Here is a 21,538-nt window from a genome sequence, read left to right as displayed (position 1 = left end):
AGGCGGTGCGCTAGGAACAGCGCTGGCTGTGAGGGGACACGAGTGATCCGAGCGGGGCATTGTGGCCATGCCAATGGCCGTCCCCAGAGCAGGAGAGGTGGGATCGGTGTGTCCGGACCAGGCACCGGGGCTGGCCTATGGGGAGAGGAGGGAAACTCTGCGTGGGCCGGTAAAAGCTGACCTGTGAAAGGGGCACGGCCGGACGGAGCCGCCGGCGCTCAGAGCGGCACGCGCGGATACCCACGCCCGTGAGTAAGGGAATGAACGAACTGACGAGCAAAATGCACGAGTGAACGCTGCTCTCCCCCGAGCGCTGCCGGTGTCCGTGGCCGTCCCGGTGCCCGCCTTGCCCCCGGCCCGGGCTGAGGCGCCGGGGGCGGGGCGGGTGCGCGCGCAGCGGGCGGGGCGGGGCCGCCCTCGAGCGCCCCCCGGCGCCCCCGCGGCGCCCCCCGGCGGGCGCGCCCGCCGCTGCTGCCCGGGCGCGGCCCCTGCGCTCTCTCGGCCGGTCCTTTCCGCCCCCCCCTCCCCGCCCCGGCCGCTCCAGCCGCCGGGGCCTCCCTCCTCCCCGCCCGCCCATGGATTTCACATAGCAGCCGCCGCCTCCGCCGCCGCCTCCTCCTCCTTCTCCGCCGCTCCATGGCGGCTCCGGCTCCGCGGCCGCCCGGCCTGTGCTGCTGCCGCAAGGGCTCCGCGGCTGGGCCAGAGGCTCCGCCGGCCCCGCCGCCGCCTCCCGAGCCGCCGCCGGACGTGGCGTCGGCGTCCAGCTCGCAGCTCTTCAGTCTGAGGCACCTGCACCTGGGGCTGGAGCTGCGGCCCGAGGCGCGGGCGCTGGCGGGCTGCCTGGTGCTGGAGCTCTGCGCCCAGCGCCCGCAGCCCCGCGCCCTGGTGCTGGACGTGCACCCGGCGCTGCGCGTCCTCTCGGCCGCTTTCCGCCGTGCCGCGGCCGGAGGAGCGCCCTGCGCCTTCGCCTTCTCGCCCGCCGAGGCCGCCGCCGCCCCGGCCCCGCCGCCCCCGCCGCCCTGCCCGCCGCCGCCGCCGCCCTGCGCGCCGCCCTGCGCCGCCAGCCCGCCCGCCACCGCCACCTTCCTCTCGGCGCCCTGCATCGCCGCCGGGCCGCTGCCCCCCGCCGCCCCCCCGGGGGCCCCGCCCGCCGCCCCCCCGCCCGCCGCCGCCGAGCCGCCGCCGCCGCTGCCCCTCTTCGCCCAGCCGCCCTGCTCCGCCTGCCCGCTCGGCTTCAGGGTGGACCCCTTCACCGACTACGGCTCATCCCTCACCGTCTCCCTGCCCGCCGCCCTCCAGCCGCACCAGCCCTTCCAGATCATCGTCCGCTACACCACGGCCGACGGCCCCGCCGTGAGTACCGGGTGGGGATTGGTAACGCAGGAAACGGGGTCCCGGGGCGGCTGGCAGAGCCCTCCCATGCCGCCCGCGCCTGTCGCGCATCTTTGCTCTTGTTCTAAGTGGCCGTCGGGGGAGCGCCCCGGCTCCGCAGCAAAGGCGGCGGGAGGTATCTCACTGCCAGTCCCTCCGGTCCTGTCCCTGGCCCCATCTCCCAGCAGCGCCAGCCCGCTGGGCAGCAGCATCTGTCCCGTCCCCGGGCTCTCGGCACTGCCAGCCCCTCGGTCCTCTCGCACTCAGCAGCGGTGCTCGTATCGACCAGCTGTTCTCCCTCCTGTCTTCCCCGTCACGTAGACCCCAAGGCTATTCATCCTCCCCTACTCTAGTAATTTAAAAGTTTTTCATTCTTTAAGGACAGTTGTTGGTGAGGAGAGTGAAAATTTGCAAACTCCAGTCTGACTCAGTCCTTCAGGATAAATTATGTCATCCACAATCCAGGAGTTTCCCTGGGGGTTTTGCCAGCTGCTGACAAAATAAGGCTTTGCACACCTAGGCTGCTGTTCCAATGAGCCATGGTCAGGACCTTTGAGAGGAACAGGGGTGATTCCACATGTTCCTACAAGTTATCTGCTGAAAAAAGGGATGAGAAATGGCCCAAAACATCCCTTTGGCTGTAGCCATGGAGGTGTTTCCATGTCTGTGCATTAGCTTTCTTCAGCAGTGAAATGCTTTGTAAATTCTGTCACTTCTTTAAAACTCCCGTTATTTAGAAGCACTTTATTCCCAGCCTTCTAGGTGCTGCTTGTCAGATCTTGTGTTTTTAGGAAATTATGACGGTGAAAATACAAAGTTCCCACTGGAACATCAGTTGTTTTTATTACTGTACAGTCTGTTCAGGTTGGAAATTAAACTGAGGTGATTTTCATCACGTGGTTCATGAATCTATTCGCAAAAGAAATATTTTTTTATAAGAGTCGTGCAACTTTCTTGCATCTATCTTGCCTAGAAGAATTGTCCCTCAGCCCTCAGATTTGGTGTTGCTGTTGCACTGCTCAAAACCAGTAAATGTGTGGATCTATTTGACTTTTACAATGTATTTAACAAGAGCAGGAATTGAACATAAAAGCTTCTTGCAAAACAACCCACAGGAAGTAAATAGTAGGCCTTTCCTCTTGATAGGAAAGTCTTGCTGATTAGAATGTGTTTGTTGGATGTTTTTCTGTCTAATTTTAATACTACGTGGAAAATGACAAAAGTAATTTCATCCTTGGAATGATCTGGGTATTCTTAATACATTGGCTTGCTCAGAATACTGAGTTCCACATGAAGTTTTTTATTGACAGAAGTTTCCTGTGGTCATATGGTGACTTTAATGTTATAGTCTTTCCCTAAAAGTGCAAAAATGAAGTAAGACTCTGGCACTTTTAAAGTTCAAATCCACTTGGATACTGTTCCTTTTCATCTATGGAATTCCTGGCTTTACTATTTCCTTGTACAATACTCTGCCATGTAGCTCACAGTGTGTTCAGAAGATTCCGTTTGTTATTTTTTCCCCCAGGTTTATGAAGAAACCTGTTTCTTTTGTCCACTCTCTGCCTTGTTTATGGTGAGGCTTTAAAGCTAATTTGGCATTGCTGTGTGCTCTGTAATTGTTCTCTGGTCTGGCTGAGCCACACCTCCCCAAGTACACGATAATGTGCTTTCCTCCTCTTGAACAAATTGTTTTATTTTAAGCCAGCCTGTGCTTTCCCCTGCGTTTTGCCAGCCCTGTTGCCAAAGAGGCAGCCTGTCCTGCTGAGTCTATGGAGAAATGATCTCACTGTCATTAGAATACTGATCTGGCTTTGGGAATGTGAAAACCACTGGAAGGTTCAGGGCACTGATTGATGTGATGTTCATTTATTCTCGTCTGTATTAATGTGTTGTCTCCTTGGCCCCACATGCAGTCCTGTGTGGATGCTGGAGGAGAACATTTCTTCCATTCCCTCCGTTGTCTTGCTCCCCATGGATCAGAGGTTAACTAGTTATTCTTTGTACTGTTTTTTGAAGTCTTTATTGTACCTTTAACAGCGTGTCCTGCTTCAGCTGAAATGAAGCTGCAAGGGCATATGTCAAGATTATTGATGGTCACAGCACTGGGGACATGCACTGTCCTTCCCTAGTGATACTGGAAGGCAGAAGCAGGCATGCTCACTGACACAAATCCTACCATGTTTGCTCACTCTCTATTGTAGGTTTTGGCTGGCAAAATATTTGTCCTCGAGTAGCACCTGTTGTAGCCCTTCATGTTCAGCACACTGAAGTATTTTGTTTGGATCCAAAGCGGTTTGGTGCTATTGTAGTGCTCTCTCTCATTGCTGTCTTTTGGCCCAGCACTGCACTTTAACAGGGATGAGTAACCCATATCCGTATAAGGGTCAACGGGTTTATACTCACGTCTTGTAAATATTCTGGCAGTGCCTTTTCTGTCAGTGAGGCACAGATTTACAGTGTCAGACCTCTCTCTTCTAGAAGTTCTATTTTCTTTGGCCATTCTAGGAATTTATTCTCCTTAGGTCAGGGTTTATTTTCTGTGGGACCTTTAGCATACTTATGGGACCCATAAAACAATGACTGCATGTTACAGTGCAGTGTGAATGTGTTGGCAGTAAGATCAGCAGCAGAGATAGTAGTGTTTAAAATAAACCTGTTGTCTTGATATATTTGCTTTGAGCCATCTGGACATGTTATTTGACTGTCCCATTATTTCTCGTGTGGAGGAAGAAGCCAAGATCTTTGGTTGTTTGATGGACATTGAGAGACAGCTGAGAGATTAAATCTGCCTTTCACAGAGCATTCCAGCTCCCTGTGCTGTTAGGAAACCATATGCTCAGTACATCACCAGTTTCCATCAGAGGCAAGGCTGTCACAATCATTATGTATCTCTCCTGGTGTGGGCTGAAGGCACACAGTGATCAGGTGTGTCAGGGACAGTAATCCTGTTCTTCCCCTCCTTCTTCTCCCCCATCTCTTACTTCTTGGCAGTACTCTTGTGTGATATTTTCTTTTCTCCTTCCCTAGAGAAAAAAATCTACACCTATCTCTTGCCCACTGTGTCATTCCTCTGATTTGGCAGTGCACATCTTAACACCAGTGCTATTTTCTTTCCTTAAATGCAAATCCTTCTCTGGGTTCTGGTACAAAAAAATGATAACATTTCCTTATCTTAAGGATTTAGCAGAAAGGACAGCCCTCTTTGCAGTGCTAGGAGCTTCCCTGTAATTCCTTAGATTTGTCTTGATTCCTCAGTCCCCACAGAATGACTTATTTTCCAGGGGTGCCTTGCTCCTGTCACGTGCTGTGCATCTCAGGTGTTTTGTTTACTTTGTCATCAGGTAGAGCAGCTTGTTTGCCTAGAACAGAAGCTGTGGCTTTGCAGCTCTTCCTTCGACCTTCATCAATAATGCATGTAGAAACATGGAGAGGTTTAAAATTAAAAGAGGCTTAGCTAATTGCCTTTGTCATTTGCCAGATTTGGGCAAAAGATTATGATCTAAGTCAATAAAAGTTATGCTCTTGGCAGGTGCCTTATAAAGTGTGAGCTTCTTTGCAGTATGTAGGCAGGGGAAAGCCTGGCTGCCCGAAGCCTTTGTTCAGCAGAGGAATCATGCAGTAGGTCTTCTTAATTGAAATGCACCACGGAACAGCTTTAATGTGTGAAATAGCTTTCCTGTATACATGAAAAGCTAGATAAAAATGAAGAACATGATGATGATGTCATGTGTATTTCCCAAGGGGAAGTGCAGGAGGGATTTGGATGTGGAGTAGATGATACGGCCCCAAATACTGCTCTGTCCCTTATGCTCCACCATCCGCCCCAGCAGCACCCTGTGCCTTGCACTCCTTTCTGGGATGCTGCTTATACTCATTTTCCCCAGCCCATAGCCCTGCCTCTGTCCAGCAGCATAGCCTGGTCTATTTATATTACAGATCTATTTATATTGTTTCAGGATAACTTTCATCATTGTTCCAAGTGCGTCTGGAAAGAGAGACAGAGGCTTGCCATGTGCAGCTTCAGACATTAGAAAACAGGGGAAAAAAATACTTCATCCTCTGCAAATGTTTTCCTTCTTGGCTTGTGGGGCTGGTGCTTCACTTAACTTCAACCAAATGTCAAATAAAGCAGGACTGGTTGAAAAGAAGTGGTCCTTAATTTATGGAGTTTCTTGTAAACAAGAATCAACTCTTGATTTCCCTTCCCTTCCCGCTTATGTTTCCTTCCTGCACTGCTCAGGGAGAACTTCCCTATACTTCACTGCTGTAAAGACATCATCTGTCAGCCCTTTTTTCCTTCCTATTCAAGTGTTGCGACTTAGGTGCGGTGGTGCCTTATCTCTCTGTTTTCTTTGTTAGCCTCTTCTGTATCTGAAAAAGCAAAGGAAACTGTTTAGATGATGAGTCTCTTCAGCAGGGCCAGCGATACTGATTGGAAGTCAGATTTTGTGATACAAGCACAAAGGTCAGAGGAGTGTTTTTAAAAGGCATTGGGGCAGATCTTTGAAATTTGATTTCTGAGCCTCTTCCCTGGATCGTTAGAAAACTACTGCCCTGTATTAAAATACAGCACCTTCCTTTTTTTGTAAATGTGTGTTCTGGGTGGAAGTTACTAGTTATTGGTGTGTAATGAGACATATGTCCCCAAATGCCTTCTGGACCAGCTGTCTCCAGTTCCATAACGTGGCATTGCAGAAATGATATTCATTGCTATGAAAAGCAGATATCCATGAGAAATGTAGTGGAAATCTGTAGCTATGTAGGTGCCCCTGTGTTACCGCTGAAGATGAATAGATCACATGGACACAGATCGAGGTGTGGTGAAGAAAGAGCAGAGTTTATTTTTCCCCCCAGGATTTATAGGCTTCTTACCATGGCCAGGGATTGGATGGTCAGGATAACACTTTTCCCCCTGCACTGGCCATGAGAGATGCCCATCACAAGACGTGCAACAGAAAGAATGTACACATATCTATGTTTACAGTTACTGTCCTGGGAAAGTCCTTAGTAAACTATGTTAGCAAGCTCAGAAGCTGAGTTTTCAGGGTGACATCTCACCCTTTTTGGTTTAACAAAAAGAAAAGAAAAAAAGAAAAATGAACAAAGAAACTAACAACATTATAAACAATCAAAAAATAAATAATAGAAAAATACAATACTGCATACAATCAGAAGGCTGTAATTTCAGGGTGATATCTCACCCTTTCGTTATTACAAAAAAACCCAAACAAACGAAAAACCAGAAAAACAAAAACCCCCCAGGATTTATAGGCTTCTTACCATGGCCAGGGATTGGATGGTCAGGATAACACTTTCCCCCTGCACTGGCCATGAGAGATGCCCATCACAAGACATGTAACAGAAAGAATGTACACATATCTATGTTTACAGTTACTGTCCTGGGAAAGTCCTTAGTAAACTATGTTAGCAAGCTCAGAAGCTGAGTTTTCAGGGCGACACCCCTGGGCTGTGACCCAGGGCTATGGGCAGTGCTACACTGAAATGCAGCACATGGATGTGAACAGACAGGGCTCCTCAGAAGTCCTGCTTTAAGCTTGTTTCTGGCCCTGCAGGCTTGAAATAGAAGAGGATAATCTTAAAACAAATTTCAGGAGATAATTTTTACTTTTAGATAAAGGTTTTTAATTTTGTAGTGCCGTCCACCTAAAAAACCCCAAACATTTGCCAGCAGAAGTGTGAGACTCCATGGGAATACCTGAAAACTGCTGACTGTGTGTTTCCTGTCCTCACCTTTCAGGGATCCCTGGGGGTGCTGCTGCAGTGGATGTTTTGGGAGGGGAGCACACTAGCATCTGAGGAAAAAGATCGAAAGGCAAGGGAAGAAGGTATCAAAAAGTAACCTTATAGGACAGAAAGAGAGAGAGAAAACTTCAACTTCCGAAAGTTAATTAGGAGACAGAGTTGTAATATGCTGTTAAAAAGTGAGCAGATTTAGTACCCACACTTCTCTTCTGTGTTTTGCTGCTTTCCCTTGAGGACCAGAACTGAACTAGTATTTGCACTAACTGTTGTTCCCTGATCTCAGATTTATTGGTTGCTTTGATCTAAGAATTCAGCAGACTCAGAAGTTTTATTCCATGTGCTTGATTCCAAGACTCCCGGTGGTTCCAATTTTATTGCAAATTTCACAATATTTGATATTTTCCATCAAAGTTCAGCTCCAGAGTTCTAGGATTACAAGGAAATCCGTATTTAAAATTGCTCCTACACTTCAAAGTTGGAAGCAGAGAACTTTTGAAGCAGCAAGACCAAAAGGCAAATAATTGGACTTTTTCTTATTATTCTTAATCTGTTCTAATTATTCGCTGAGGGTCTGACTAGTGATTTATTTGCTGTTTGGTACTGAAAATTGACGTGCTCGGTGGTGTGTTTTGTTGGCTTTTCTTTTGTGACCACCCAGAATCTCCTTATCCATTCTGTAAAAGGGGGCCTCCAGTGTCCTTGACCAGATGTTTCTTACATATACCGACTTTTTTGCATAGTGTCAAAATGTTTGATGCTTCAGCCAGGAGGGCAGTGTCAGGGTCACAGATAATGTTGTGTACACTGTTCAGCTTCAGGGATTTTTGGTTTGTGGATTTGGGTTTGTTTTGGGTTGTTTTCTTTTCAGCTTATGTTACCTGACCCCTTCTATTCCTGTTCATACTGAGTTATAAACATGGAGATATCCAGAGAAGAAAGTTCTTCACTTTGAGAAGAAGATTGTGTGGATGATTGTTAGGGACTTGTTATTAACCAAGCAAATTGATACAACAGAAATAGTGAGTGGCTGGAAGTCACTATGTTACATGTCACCACTCAGTGTTCAGACAGTAAGAATTTTTTCTGAGCATTCCCAGCAAATAAACTGGAGTAGAAAGATGTATTGTTAGAGATGGAAATGTGTCCTATGCCAGGTGTTCATCTGGGGAGCTAAGCAGCTGAGGTGGTGCTTCTCCCCCACAATCCCCTTGATTTCACGTTTTGTTTTTGGCAGTTCATCCTTGTCGTGTTGTCCATTTCCCTCACCTCTTCCCATTGTGTTTCAACAGATCTGGTGGCTGGATCCAGAGCTGACATATGGCAATGCCAAGCCCTTCGTCTTCACACAGGGACACTCGGTGTGTAACCGCTCCTTCTTCCCCTGCTTTGACACCCCTGCAGTGAAATGCACCTACTCAGCTACTGTCAAGGTAAAGGATGGCTGTGAATGGTTCATGGAGCTTTTAGTTGCTGTTAACCTGTGAAATCATAGTGACATCACGTGGTTTACACTAGTTTACATTAGTGGTTTACACCTGCTAAAAATACTGTTATAAAGAATACTGAACTTTTTAGGTCCAGTTCTGGTTCTTGGGCCAGAATCAGGATAGTGCCACAAAAGTAACTCTGTTGCCTACCATGCTTGGGTCATGCCTTCCTTGTACTCAATGCTGAAAGAGTAATTGTGAAATGAAAATATGAGAGAGAATTTGTCTGGTCCCTTCCAATAGTGATGATAATACTCAATTGTATTGTACCAGTTTTTGAAAGAAAAAACCTGAAGCCTTTTGAAATCAGCATCGAATAATGTTGCATTTTGTATAGATGAAATAATTCAATATGTGGGTGCTTTTGGGGCAGCTGGCACATAGGAGGAGTAATATCTTTGATTGGTATGCTTTCATGGATTGGGCAGATTGTGGTATAAAAACCTCACAGAAATCTTACATTTTGTGTTATGTAAATGATTGTTTTTAATGTACATCATCAGACCTAGATGAAAATGAACCAGAGATCTGTGGTTCAGTCATTCAGCTGTGATTATCTGGTGAGTTGATGTGTATGATGTTGGTCTTCCAGGCTCCAGCAGGCATACAGGTGTTGATGAGTGCCACCCAAAGCTCCTACCTAGAAGAGGAAGGTGTATATCAATTTTATATGGAATATCCAGTTCCTGCCTACCTAGTGGCCCTGGTGGCTGGAGACCTCATACATGCAGACATAGGTCCAAGGTAAAATTTGCAGTGAATTCATTCTGCATTTTATGTCTCTGTACAGTGCTTCATACTGTAAAGTAGCAAAGATGTTGAGTCATTGATAAGGGAACGGTTGGGTTCATGTGAGCACAGAGAGAGTTTGAGGTGTAGTTGTGTATAAAGAAATTCATGGCACTGCTGTGGCAAGGTTCCTCTTTCATAAATGTTGCCTACTGTCCCCTGAAGTCATTACAGCTGTTTTCTCATTGCCTTGTTGAAGGGAATTTTGGTTACCTCTTGCCATGTTCCATGGAGCATTAGTCTAGGAGGGCCTGGGTCTGATGGGAGGGCTCCTTGCTCTATTACCATACATGGAATTGTGGTAAGCAGTCAGGCTATTTTTTTTCCTAAGAGATAATTCAGTTTGCTGAAGTATCACCTGATGTTTTCTGTTTTCTGACAGGAGCAGAGTGTGGGCAGAGCCTTGCCTCCTGCCAACAGCCATCAGCAAGCTTTCTGGCATTGTTGAACGCTGGTTGACTGCTGCAGAGAGTCTGTATGGCCCCTATATATGGGGAAGGTGAGTTTAGTCAGTCTCCTGGGAATGTGCAATGGGAACAAAATAAAACAGTATTGAGAAATGATCATGCTTTCTCCCTATAGCAGGGCAAACTAGCATTTCAACTGGCAGCATTATAGTAGTTGACAGCAGACTCTGGAGTTTTGTCTCCACAAGTGGCAGGGAGGACCATGGCGGTGTTTTAGCTGGTTTGCAGGGCAGAACTGGAGGTTTCTAAATAGTCGATCTTTCCTGAGGATTGAGGGTTTTTCATGCTACAGTGTTTTGTGATGCAAGTCCAGCACTGGGATGGACACCATTTAAAATGTATGGTTGTTTTATTTATCTCATTTATTTCTGCATTTATTGTGGCATGCCTGAGAATACTGGAAATCTCAGTACAGACTTATTGAGAGTCCAAGTCCCCCAAACCAACAATAATAGTTCTTGAATAGCTTGACTATGGATTATAAAAGAGTGGTTTTGGGAAAATACTTTGAGTCTTTGGATGGGAGAAAATGTTTACAAAGGTTGCCAATTATTTTTTGCTAAAGGTAAGCAGGAAGGTCACCTTGTTGTTGACTTAAAAATATTGCTTGAAATAATCTGAGAGCATGGCCCAGTGTGCCAGTGCTGATCACTGGTAAAGAAATTTAGAAAACAAAACAAGTATTACTGTTGTGTTCTGAAGCAGACAGATTAAAGTTATTATGCTGACACTGCATGTATAGGAAATCAGTTTGTTCATTGACAGCTTCCTAGCCTCTCTCTTTCCTGGGAGCCTCTGGGGACTCAACACTGTTGCACTACTGTTTATAGTGTATACAGTTTTTGTGGCTTCAGACAGACAACTTCTGATGAGTTTGTGTATGTGAAGGGAGAACAATGCTTCTGGGATGTGCTGCATCTGCTGCACATCAAAAGACACTCAGGTCTTTATGTCCATACACAAGCAGGTTCAAGAAAAGAAATTGTGATCCTCTGATCAGAAGAATCAGGCACCACTGGTCTAGAACGTTTGTTCCTGAAGTCACAAGAAGGTCTCAGAAGAGCATTCCCTAAAGAAAGAAAAATGTTATTGTGTCTTCTGAAAGAAGAAAATGTTACTGTCTATCTTCTAGCTGCAATTCACTCATTTCCTTTCTCCTTTCTTCTTTCTTCTCTCCTTAATTTTAGATATGACATTGTTTTTCTTCCTCCATCCTTCCCTATTGTTGCCATGGAAAACCCATGCCTGACCTTCATCATCTCTTCCATTCTGGAGAGCGATGAGTTTTTGATCATTGACGTCATTCATGAAGTTGCCCACAGCTGGTTTGGGAACGCGGTCACCAACGCCACATGGGAGGAGATGTGGCTGAGCGAGGGCCTGGCCACCTACGCGCAGCGCCGGATCACCACCGAGACCTATGGTACAGCTGCAGAAACTTCTCCTTGTGCCCCTTCTTACCACAACTCAGAGTTACCTGCTTAGAGTATTTGCTTTGGAAGCTCAGAAGTCTGTAGGGAGCTGGTTTTCAGTTAGGTTTTGTTTTATTTCTGGAACACACACCCACACACAGCCCCAAACTTTGTGTTGAACATCTTGCATACTCAGTTTGACGTTATCTTGGCTTTAGTGGGCTCAATACCTGATATGGTACTAGGGGCTTTGAGTGAGGTGTGTTAGCACAATGTTGTGGGGACTTGGAATTACTGTTGGGTACCAGGCAGGTGCTGATATGTCAGAGCAAGGTGAGCAGAGTATGCTTCAGAGAAAGATGTAAGAAATCTTTTCACAGTTACCTTGTAAAATAACTGTTCTCTGAACAAGTGTCCTTTTAATTCTGATCAGTTAGCAGCTACCTACTGTTAAAAGAATTATTGCAGTAGCACTAAAAGAAATGTACAGATTTATGTAGCTGTTTATGTGCTGGAGGCTTCCTGCAGGATCATGAGCTAAGCCCTGCCTTTGCTTGCGTCAGTGAATTTCACAGGTCAGTTTTATGGTGCTGACTTTATAATATATAAGTAGTAAATTATTCCTCTTGCTTTTAAGTGTAATTGGTTTGTTATTGAAGTGGATAATGGGAATGTATGCTTTTCTAGTTTGTTCTAGTTTTCTAGTTTGTTCTAGTCCTGTTATGTTCTTAAATGCCAGTTCCATGTGTTTTCTCAAGCATCCATTGCAAACAGTCTTAGAAAAGTTCCTAGAAATCTTGGCAGCAAAAATGTTTAGAATAAAGCATTTGTTTTTATTCATGTATATTGTTTTTGGACATGAACTGATGACAAGTTAGGAAAAGAAGTGCTCCGAGCATCTATGGAGATGTTACAATGCATATTATGTATCTTTGAAAGCTGTTTTATGTTGAGTAATTCTCAGTGGTTAGTGCTGTCCTAAGTCACATTATATATGGCAGTAATGTGAGTAGGTCAGCAGATATTAACCTCTTCATCATCATAGTCTGCTCCATCCAACATAGAACAAATCCCTGCTGATTTTGGTGTGGTCTCTAGAACTGGTTGTTTCAAGAAGCATTTGCTGGGAAACTAAGAAACGTCTTTCCCTGTGCAACTTTTCAGTAAGCTATTTCTCCATTCTATTTTGTTTCCAAGACAAACCTCTGATCTAAATCTTACAATTTCTGACGTAATTTCTGGAGTATCTTCTTTGCAGGCATCACAGGCAACTTTGCAATGGTATTGTTCAGAGAAATTTGAGTCCACTGACTACTGCTCCTCTTGGATCTTGCTTAATTCTTATCTCTGTAGCTTGAAGTAATTGCCCTTAACACTAGTTATCCTAGTTCTTGCTTTCCCCTGGGAGGCACATCAACGTCTTTTCTCTGCTCATACAGGTTCTCCTGTTTTCCAAATACATCCAGGCTCTTAATTCACATTTGGCTACCTAGGATTCGGGTATTAGATCGAGACTGAGGATGTACCTATGTAACAAATCCTATCTTCAGGTTAAAAACTCAGCAAAGAAGGCTAAAATGTTAATAGTTATGGATGTTAAGTATCTTCTGAATATGAAAATCCATTTTCTGCAGCTTCTAATGTCTGCGAGGACATAGGAAAAAAATCTCTTGACTTGGCAGTGTAATACAGCTAGTTTGGTTTGAAAGCATGGAATGCTCTACATTGCAGTTAGGGAGAAGAGTAGCTTACCCAGTCACAACTGTAAAAAGTCCTAATGAGAGGAAGGTGAAATACTTAGGGCAAAAAACAGGTAGGATGATAAATAAAGCTTAAAAAATATAATATATTATATACTATAATACAATAATCAAATCAAATTATTTTCTTTTTCCACTCAAGAGGTGACATTTCCTTAGTAATATCCTTGGCACTGAGTATGGAATTGTGTCTACTATTCTACCAGTGACTGTATGTTTTTGTAGCAATTGATTGCTCCTTGAAAGTTACCTGTACAATATTTTTTTCAGTGCTGCTCTCCTTATCTTGCAAGAACTGATGAGACTATGTCAAGGATGTAAACTTTAGCATAGTTTTCATGCTGTTTTGTTTTTCAGTGCAGCCTGATGCATGATCAGAGTGAGTAAATACACTGGGTTAAGCTCTGACTTCCGTTACTAATTACAAGGATGTTCTGCACTCAGGTTTCTCTGTCATTACATTACTGTGATTCTGTGTCACTGTTCTATCTTTTATATATGCAGCGGCTTTTATTTTGTCCCTGTGCCAGTTCTGCACAGATCAGGTTTTGCTGATTATTTTCCCACAACTAACAAGTTACTTTCTGGGGTAGGAGCTGCCTTCACATGTTTGGAGACTGCATTCCGCCTTGATGCTCTTCACAGACAAATGAAGCTCCTTGGAGAGGACAACCCGGTCAGCAAGCTTCAGGTTAAACTGGAGCCAGGTATTGTTTTGGCTGAGGCTGCTCTACACAAAATTATACACCTCTGTATATTCATGATGGAATATTGACAAAAAATGGCTAATATTTACATATCCTTTATGGTGAGGAAAAAAAAAATTACTGGTTTGTAAACCAGTGTACAACTAGGTAAGGAAGCTTTGCTTTCAAGCTTTTTTCAAGGTTGGATAACTCATCTTTACAGATACTGTTCTATGTAACAGCAGACTTACTGATTAGAAAGAATGTGAAAAACTGCCTTGAAAGCTATGTGGGTTTAAAATTCTGGGTATGTAAAATAAAGTATTTTAAAATGGAAGTATTTGGAAACATAAAATCCTCTGCTATTCAAAGTTCCTCTACTTATGTGTTCTCGTAAGAACTACATATGTATTTAGCATGTATGTATGTATTTAGCATGCAGATAAACATGTACTTGCTCTAAGCAGAGCTGTGCAGAGGCTGTTCAATTATTCCCTGAGCCAGATGCATGACTGCACTCCAGATTTACCTATCTCCTAGATAGAACCAGAGTTCTCTAGCTCTGTGGGCACAGTTGGGTGGGTGAAGCAGTCTTCTATCTAGATGATATTTAAAACAACCTAAAATGTAAGTAGAGGGTCAAATTTGGAGTCAAATGGAATGGAAAAGCATGTGTTGGAAGCCTCAAAAAAGGAGCAAGTGGTGATTACCTTATATTGATATCTTTGAAAATTTGTGCTATGGTGATTCCCAGAATCTGGCACTGACAAAAGAAAACAAGATTTGTTTTCCAGTTCCAGATCTATTTTCAGTGACCTCTAGTTTGAAGTGACTTGTTGCATTGGGAATTACTACTTACCTTACAACGATTGACAAAAAAATATTATTTTTCAGGCTGTGTCTTTAGACTGCTTACTGCAGTAACTTAAATGTGCTGACGACAAGCTTAGGTTTTATTAAGTTACTGTGTCTCACCTTGGTGATCTCTAAGGGGTCTGTATAACTCAGAAGGGATGGAAATCACTCTCCTCATTAGTTTCTTATCATGCTGTCTTCTTTCAGGTGTAAATCCCAGTAATTTAATGAACCTCTTCACCTATGAGAAAGGCTACTGCTTTGTTTACTACTTGTCCCAGCTCTGTGGCGACCCCAGACACTTTGACTCCTTCCTAAGAGTGAGTGTAAATATGTGTTTTCTTGATATTTAGAGCTGATTTTTTGTTTTTGTTGTTTGAGTTTTTTCTCCAGATTCTTTCACTGTGGCTAATTATTAAGGGTAAAGTTGAATAAAAGTGTGTCAGAGTTGGAGGAATGTTTTGGGCCTGTCTGTCAACCTACATGAATCTTTCTACAAGATTTCTGAGATTATGAAGTGCCAGATAAAGAGTAGTAATATATATTTGTTATCTCTTGTTCTGTGCTCCAAGTAATTAGAAAGCTGTTCCAGCACAGTTTGCCTGTGACTGGAAAGATGTGACTTGATTCACTACTAGGAAGTGTTAACTTGGGTTTTTTTAACCAGGGTGACAAAGGGTATGGGTTACTATATTGGGGCAGGTCAGTGCCTGGAAGCACTCTTGCAAAACCTATAGAAAATTGTCAGCAACTGCCTTGTTTTGGAAAAGGAAAATGAAATGATACTCAGCTGTCAATGTATTTGCAGCTACTCTTTTTTTTTTTTTCTTGTTATGGTGCTTCTTTATGTAACTGGCTGAGGAGGGAGACTATTTTTCTTTTTTTTTTTTTAAAGCTTCAAATAATTGTTCCTATTCTTATGTTTGTACTTTGTTGTTGTTACTGTTGTGGAATGCAGTGGTTCTACATCAAAAGGAAGCTGTGTTGCTCCTAATCATAATTTGAACGTTTCACTATTTTAGGCCTACATTGAGAAGTATAAATTTACCAGCGTTGTGGCTCAAGATCTTCTTGATTCCTTCCTGAATTTTTTTCCAGAGCTGAAAGAGCAATGTGTTGAGAGCAAAGCAGGTAGGAGATTTACTAACTGTGAACACTGTAGAAAACCTGGATGATAAATTTTGTGCCTGGCTTGAAGGATGCAGGGAAATGCTAAGGCAAACAAAATATTTTGGCAGCAGCCAGGTGTTCTTGACAGAATTTGTGGTTACTGCCTCTATGTTGGGGAATGAGAACCTCTGAAATTGCTGACAATTTTTGCATTAATTAGCTGAGTGTTCCTTGATTAACTTTCTCATTAACTCACCTTTCACTCTGCAGACAGTATGCTTGTGAGATTTACACATGCTTAAATGCAGGGAAAAGGTGAACACACTTTGAAATTTCATCTATTTTAATAACAGAAAACATGTTTTGGGAGCTGTAACTTCCCCTAGATCCTACCCATACATATAAAATCTCTTCCAGTATGTTTCACTTTCCCTTATATCCCCTATTTATAGCTGTTGGTGGATTTGTCGAAGGTCTGTGGCTTACCAGGTGCTTATTTATCTCATTTTCTTCAAGAAAGGAGACTCATGTTATCCTGCCATGTGTCCATCCCTATGAGTAGCAGTTGAGGTCATTGGTCAGTTTAAACCAGACTGGCAGAGTACAGCTCTTAAGCATACTGTGTGCCTGCAGGCTTTGTGGAGAGGAAACTGCCTGTGAAGAGGTGTAGATGAGAGCGTTTACTGTGGGAAAAGCTGCAGCATGAGCTCAGCAGTTCTGTGTTTTATTTGGCCCACTGGTAGGCTAATGAGTTAACCACAGAATTTGCTAATTTTTGCCTGACTAATATTCAGGGGATGCGGAAGATAGGTTTAGTGTAGATGGTGTGAAACAGGAAGCATTGCCAAGGGTTAGGAAAGTACAGAGGTGGTAAAAGGTCAAGAGGAAGAGCTCTGCTGCAAAACTGGCTCTGCTGCTTGTGAAGAAACTTTTTTTTTGCTAGTTGCATAAATAAATATAAATTGCTTGGGTTTACTGGTTGGGAGGAGAAGTTTAGTTAGCCCTCTCACCTCCTTTTTTTTTTATAAAGTGGGTTTTCTCTGTATTTGTCAGTCTTCCTCAAAATTCTGAGAGAGAAATGCTGACATGCAAATATTAGAGCATAATTTGAACATAGGTACTTGTCAGCTTGGCTGCCTTAAAAGCACATGTGTTTCTTGTACTTACTATACTGTTGAGCTCTGGAAAATTCACAGTGAGGTTTGGAGAGGTGTTGCTGGCAGTCTTCCAGGTGCTCCATAGGCTGTTCCATCCCAGTGAGGCTGCTAAGACTGTTGTGTCACTATAACTATTGGTTGCTGTTGTTAGAACCTCTTTTAACTGTGCTAGAACTGGTCCTGAACTTTGAGGCAGCCAAGCCACCTGCAGAACTCCCTGCTCCACATTTTTGGTGCTCCTCATTCCAGGACTGGAGTTTGAACGTTGGCTCAATGCTACAGGACCTCCGTTAGCTGAGCCAGACTTATCTCAGGGATCCAGTCTGACCAGACCAGTGGAGACACTCTTCAAACTCTGGACCACAGAGCCTCTGGACTCTGTTGCTGCTGCCAGCAGTGTTGACCTCACTAAATGGAGAACGTTCCAAACTGTGCTTTTCCTGGACAGATTGCTGGATGGATCACCACTGCCACATGGTGAGTACTCTTACCAGGACAGTAGAAAATTATCCCTGGAATAATTGATTGAATTCTAAAGATCCCACCTCTGGTTGACTTTATAATTCATGTAAAGTCAGGTTGATGTCCTGGGCCATGGCAGAGAGATTAGGTGATCTTCAAAAGTCTTTCTCAGCCTAACAGATTCTATGCTTCTGTGATTTTATGAATTGTTATTATCTGATGACCCTCAAAATTGACAAAATAGTCATAGTTCTTTCTCTGTGTATGTGCTTTCTTCAGAGGTGATAAAAAAGCTCTCGGAATGTTACTCCTCTCAGCTGGACTCCATGAATGCAGAAATCCGTATCCGCTGGTTGCAGATTGTAGTCCGAAATGACTATTATCCAGACCTTTACAAAGTCCGTCGCTTCTTGGAAAACCAGGTACTAAGTGCTGGATTAAAATCACTGCACCTCTCAGTGCATGAGACATGTGCATGAGACATGCGACGTGAAAGACCTTGGAACTTCTGCTTCCTGGCCAAGTGTAGCCCAGGTGTGTTGCGAAGGGGCTGAGCATGGCTCACCTGCTAGTGGTGGGGAGGAATGGGCAGATGTAATTTAAATGCCTTCAGATAATCTCTGCTTTTCTAGCCTGACTCAATACCCTTGTCCCAACTCTGCCCCATGCATTTTATGTATTGCTTTGTAGCAGCCCTGGCTTTTCCAGACCACAGGTTTTTGCACTACTAAATCATGTGTTTATTTGAATATTTACACTTCAAGCAAGGCTAGGGCTCATGGAGTTCTTTTCAGTATTCTTTTCAGTAGTTGTTATTGTGCTGGAGCAAAAGGTTAATGCATGTGCTCAGTGTGGCCTCTTCTATTTGGCCTTTAAAAAATAGTTCTGTTATTTGTGGAAGTAGCTCAGTCTCAGAGAGCAGATTATTTTTTTATTACCATTCATAAAAATCCTTGCATCAGACTTAGAATAGACTCATCTGTCTTTTGAATAAATGTGTTGTTTGTCTCCAGTCTGAAGTTACTCAGGGCTGTTGGAGTGTAGCTTTAGAAGAGATGAACTTCTTGGCTTTTATTGAAGTGTTTTTATCTTGTTTTCCTTTTTTGTAGATGTCTCGGATGTACACAATTCCACTTTACGAGGACCTTTGCACTGGCACCCTCAAGTCTTTTGCCTTAGAAATTTTTTACCAGACCCAAAACCAGCTGCACCCCAATTTGCGGAAAACGATCCAACAGATCTTATCCCAGGGCTTGAATCCACTTCCTGCCATAGACACTACAGCAGTCACTACAGACACACCAGCAATGGTGCTTGAGGACAAAGTCTCAGAGGCCACAAATGGTGCCATTTCACTCAGGGATGTCAACGTGTCTGCTTAGATCACCAGTTCATGCCAGCCATGGAGCTTGAAAATGGGGACAGGAACAGAGGAAAGATACCAAGCGTTGCCTCCTTTCCCTCAGCCTTGCAGCTGCAGTGTGTTGTAACTGGATTTCTCTCCCAAAACACAATGCAAATGTGCCTTCAAGTATCCAGCGTGTGATACTGCCAGGTTTCAGAGATCTCCGCCAGCTGTGTGATGAATATTTTGATTCAGTTTTTACTGGGCAGGGACTCCTGGGCTGTTGCTTCTCCATGGAAAGTGGATAATTCCCTTTCCTGAGGCTCTTCTGGATTTCTCTGGGTTTGTTGTTTGGTGGGGGGGAGGGTGTTCTTTTTCTTCTTATTTTTTCTTTTTTTTTTTTCTTTTTTTTGTCTGAGGCCACTGAGGCATGTCCTACTTGCTGTGTGTATGTTGCTGGGGAGTGTGTATGTGTCAAGCTGTCATTGTCCTAATATTTGGGCTAAAGTTCTGTAAAGGAGAGACTCAGGAATTGTTAGTGGCAGCAAACACGTTTTCATGTTATGCTCCTTCCTGTGACAGAGGTATTGTGATTTCAGAGGAAGGGGACTAATGCGTAAATGAGAAACTAATTTTAAATAGCTCCTGTTTCCCCCTGCCCATAGGTGGCTAAGTAATAATAATAATAATAATGCTCTTTATATATATTAAGAGATATATGAAAAAGAACAGGGAAACATTATGATGGATTTGAAATCCTTCTGTAGTTAACCCTACCCTCAGTTTTCCCTTTGCACTCAATGGGACAAGCAATAAAGAAATGTGTAGGCTTGAATTTTCAAAAAAGTTAAAATTAGGTTCCCAAATCCCATCAGTTCTGGTACTAGCTGGATACCTAAAACTTTTTAACTGTTTTGACAAGTTTAGCTGCAACTTTTGCTAGTGTGTCAGGATGTGTGGCATATGCATCAGATGCACTCTGTGTGTCTCCTATTCTGTCCTTTTGGAGGAATTAACAAGACCTGTAATTTTTTTAAGATCCCCAGCATATCTTGGCCTGTAAGTCAGCCATGAAAATATCCATGCTAAGATTTTACTGCCTTGAATAATGTTTGCCTGAATAGCAGTTGCCCTGTCCTACAATAGTCTGAGGGAAGTACCATCTTTCTTGATGTGAAACTTTTAAATCCCGCTTTATCCAAGTCTGTTTTCTGACTTACAGTGGGAGTAAGGTGCCATTTCATTTCCCTGGCGTGCTGTTTCTCTGGATCACTGGCCAGCCATGCAGGATGGGAAGACACTGTCATCCCTCTGTGCTGTTTGGTCTCAAGAAGCTGGGGGCAAAGTGTCCTGGGGTATTGCAGAGTACAGGTGATGGTTCTTAGACTCTGTGCCACAAACTTTTTAATACGTGCTCTCTGTGAGCTCCCACAAAGCATCTCTGAGCTGATGCATCACCAGGATAGTATGAACAAAAGGCAAATCATTTGGAAAAGACTCAGCTAACAAAGATGTGAGAGAGAAATTGTTTTATACTTCAGGGCAAATTTTAGCTCTGCTATGGGGATCTGCATAGACAGGAAGAGGAGGAAATTTGGGAGGGTTTTTTTTTTCTTCACCAGAAGTATCTGTTTACACCCATGTGTGGATGGGGACTTAGGTGCTGTTGCTGGATCTGCATTTTCTGGCTTTAAATTAATTTGGACTTCACCATAGCCTTAGCCTGGGCTGAACTGGGATAAAGCAATAATAAACTCAGGCCTCTGTAGTGCTTCACTAGTTTTAAAAATGGGCTATCAGCATTTTTGGGCTTCAGAACTCCAAGCTCTTCTCTTTGCTCCTTGAATGGGATTATCTTTTAAATTCTGTTTTGTTTTCCCAAAAAGGATGGAGAATGATGTTTTCTACACAAATCTCTTTCATTTTCATTTCTTATTCTATTGAAAGAGATTTGTACAAGCTGACTTTACACTTCTGGAGTTGTCTCTGTTGGTGCTGTGTCTCCTGGACTCCACTGCCAGCAGTGGCAGCCTGGTCGAGACCAGGAACCACTAGCATTTTTTGGAATCACGGGCCTCTGTTTTAACACATTTTATTTAGTGGGAGAATGTTTGTGACCCTGATGGGAATTTTTCATTTACATGGATGCCTTATGATGATTGTCAAATTAAACTAAGCTTTGTGACAAGTTCAGCCTTTTGGGCAGTTTTTTGGCGTCCCTGCGCTAGCTGTGTGGAAGAGCTAACTTGGTGCATTGTCTTTGTTTTGTCCTTTTCTGGGATGCAGCATAGAGGGAGTTTGGAAGCTTTTTCAAAGCTGCACAGGAAGGTGCTGGAGAGCTGGCAAAAGCAAACAATCAAAAATAAATATTATCTATTGTTACTAGAACTGACTGAAATGTATCGGATCAGCTCTGTGTTTGGGATAGACACCCATCAGAGTAAGGAAATGCTGGCTGAACTGAACAGACAGTTTCCTGGTTAAATAACACAAGATATAAGTGAGTGTTTCGGCTCTCATCTCTGTGAGATACCATCAAAATGGCTTTTTACCTAGGACCTGTTTTCTGAAACATGGAAACAGAGCAAGATTTTTTGAAAGTATTCTGTGCATCCTCCTCCAGGTACTTCTCTTTCTTCTGTGAGTGAGGAGTGCATTTTTTATTTTGTAGAGACAAAAAATTGGCAGCAAGTTTGTGGAGATAAGCCTTCCTTTTGTTGACAGAAAATAAATTAGTGCTTCAGGCCACTTGCTGTCTTGATTTGTAGTAGACTTCATATTGACAGGGAAATTACACTGTGATTAAATAGAAACTATTTGCCTTATCTTTGGTACATTAATTTCTGATCTAAGTTGGATTAGACATCAAATTGG

General features: G+C 43.7%; 1 protein-coding gene across 1 annotated transcript; it reads left to right on the top strand.

Annotated features, from left to right (window-relative positions):
- The first annotated feature begins 551 nt into the window (after positions 1 to 551).
- Positions 552 to 20,857, top strand: RNPEPL1 (arginyl aminopeptidase like 1). The gene is made up of 11 exons (XM_088060847.1): positions 552 to 1,353; positions 8,424 to 8,564; positions 9,214 to 9,365; positions 9,793 to 9,909; positions 11,065 to 11,300; positions 13,643 to 13,756; positions 14,798 to 14,910; positions 15,613 to 15,721; positions 17,107 to 17,334; positions 17,599 to 17,741; positions 18,429 to 20,857. The coding sequence occupies exons 1-11, from the start codon at positions 637 to 639 to the stop codon at positions 18,699 to 18,701; spliced, it is 2,343 nt and encodes a 780-aa protein (XP_087916973.1). The 5' UTR covers positions 552 to 636; the 3' UTR covers positions 18,702 to 20,857.
- The last annotated feature ends 681 nt before the right edge of the window (positions 20,858 to 21,538 follow it).

The sequence above is a fragment of the Pseudopodoces humilis genome, chromosome 11 (genome assembly GCF_049639895.1).
Source record: "Pseudopodoces humilis isolate 2021_Gansu_Grassland_sample_001 chromosome 11, ASM4963989v1, whole genome shotgun sequence".
In the NCBI taxonomy this organism is placed as follows: Eukaryota; Metazoa; Chordata; class Aves; order Passeriformes; family Paridae; genus Pseudopodoces; species Pseudopodoces humilis.
Note: the sequence above shows the minus strand (reverse complement) of the source record. Positions and strands in the feature narration are given on the sequence as shown.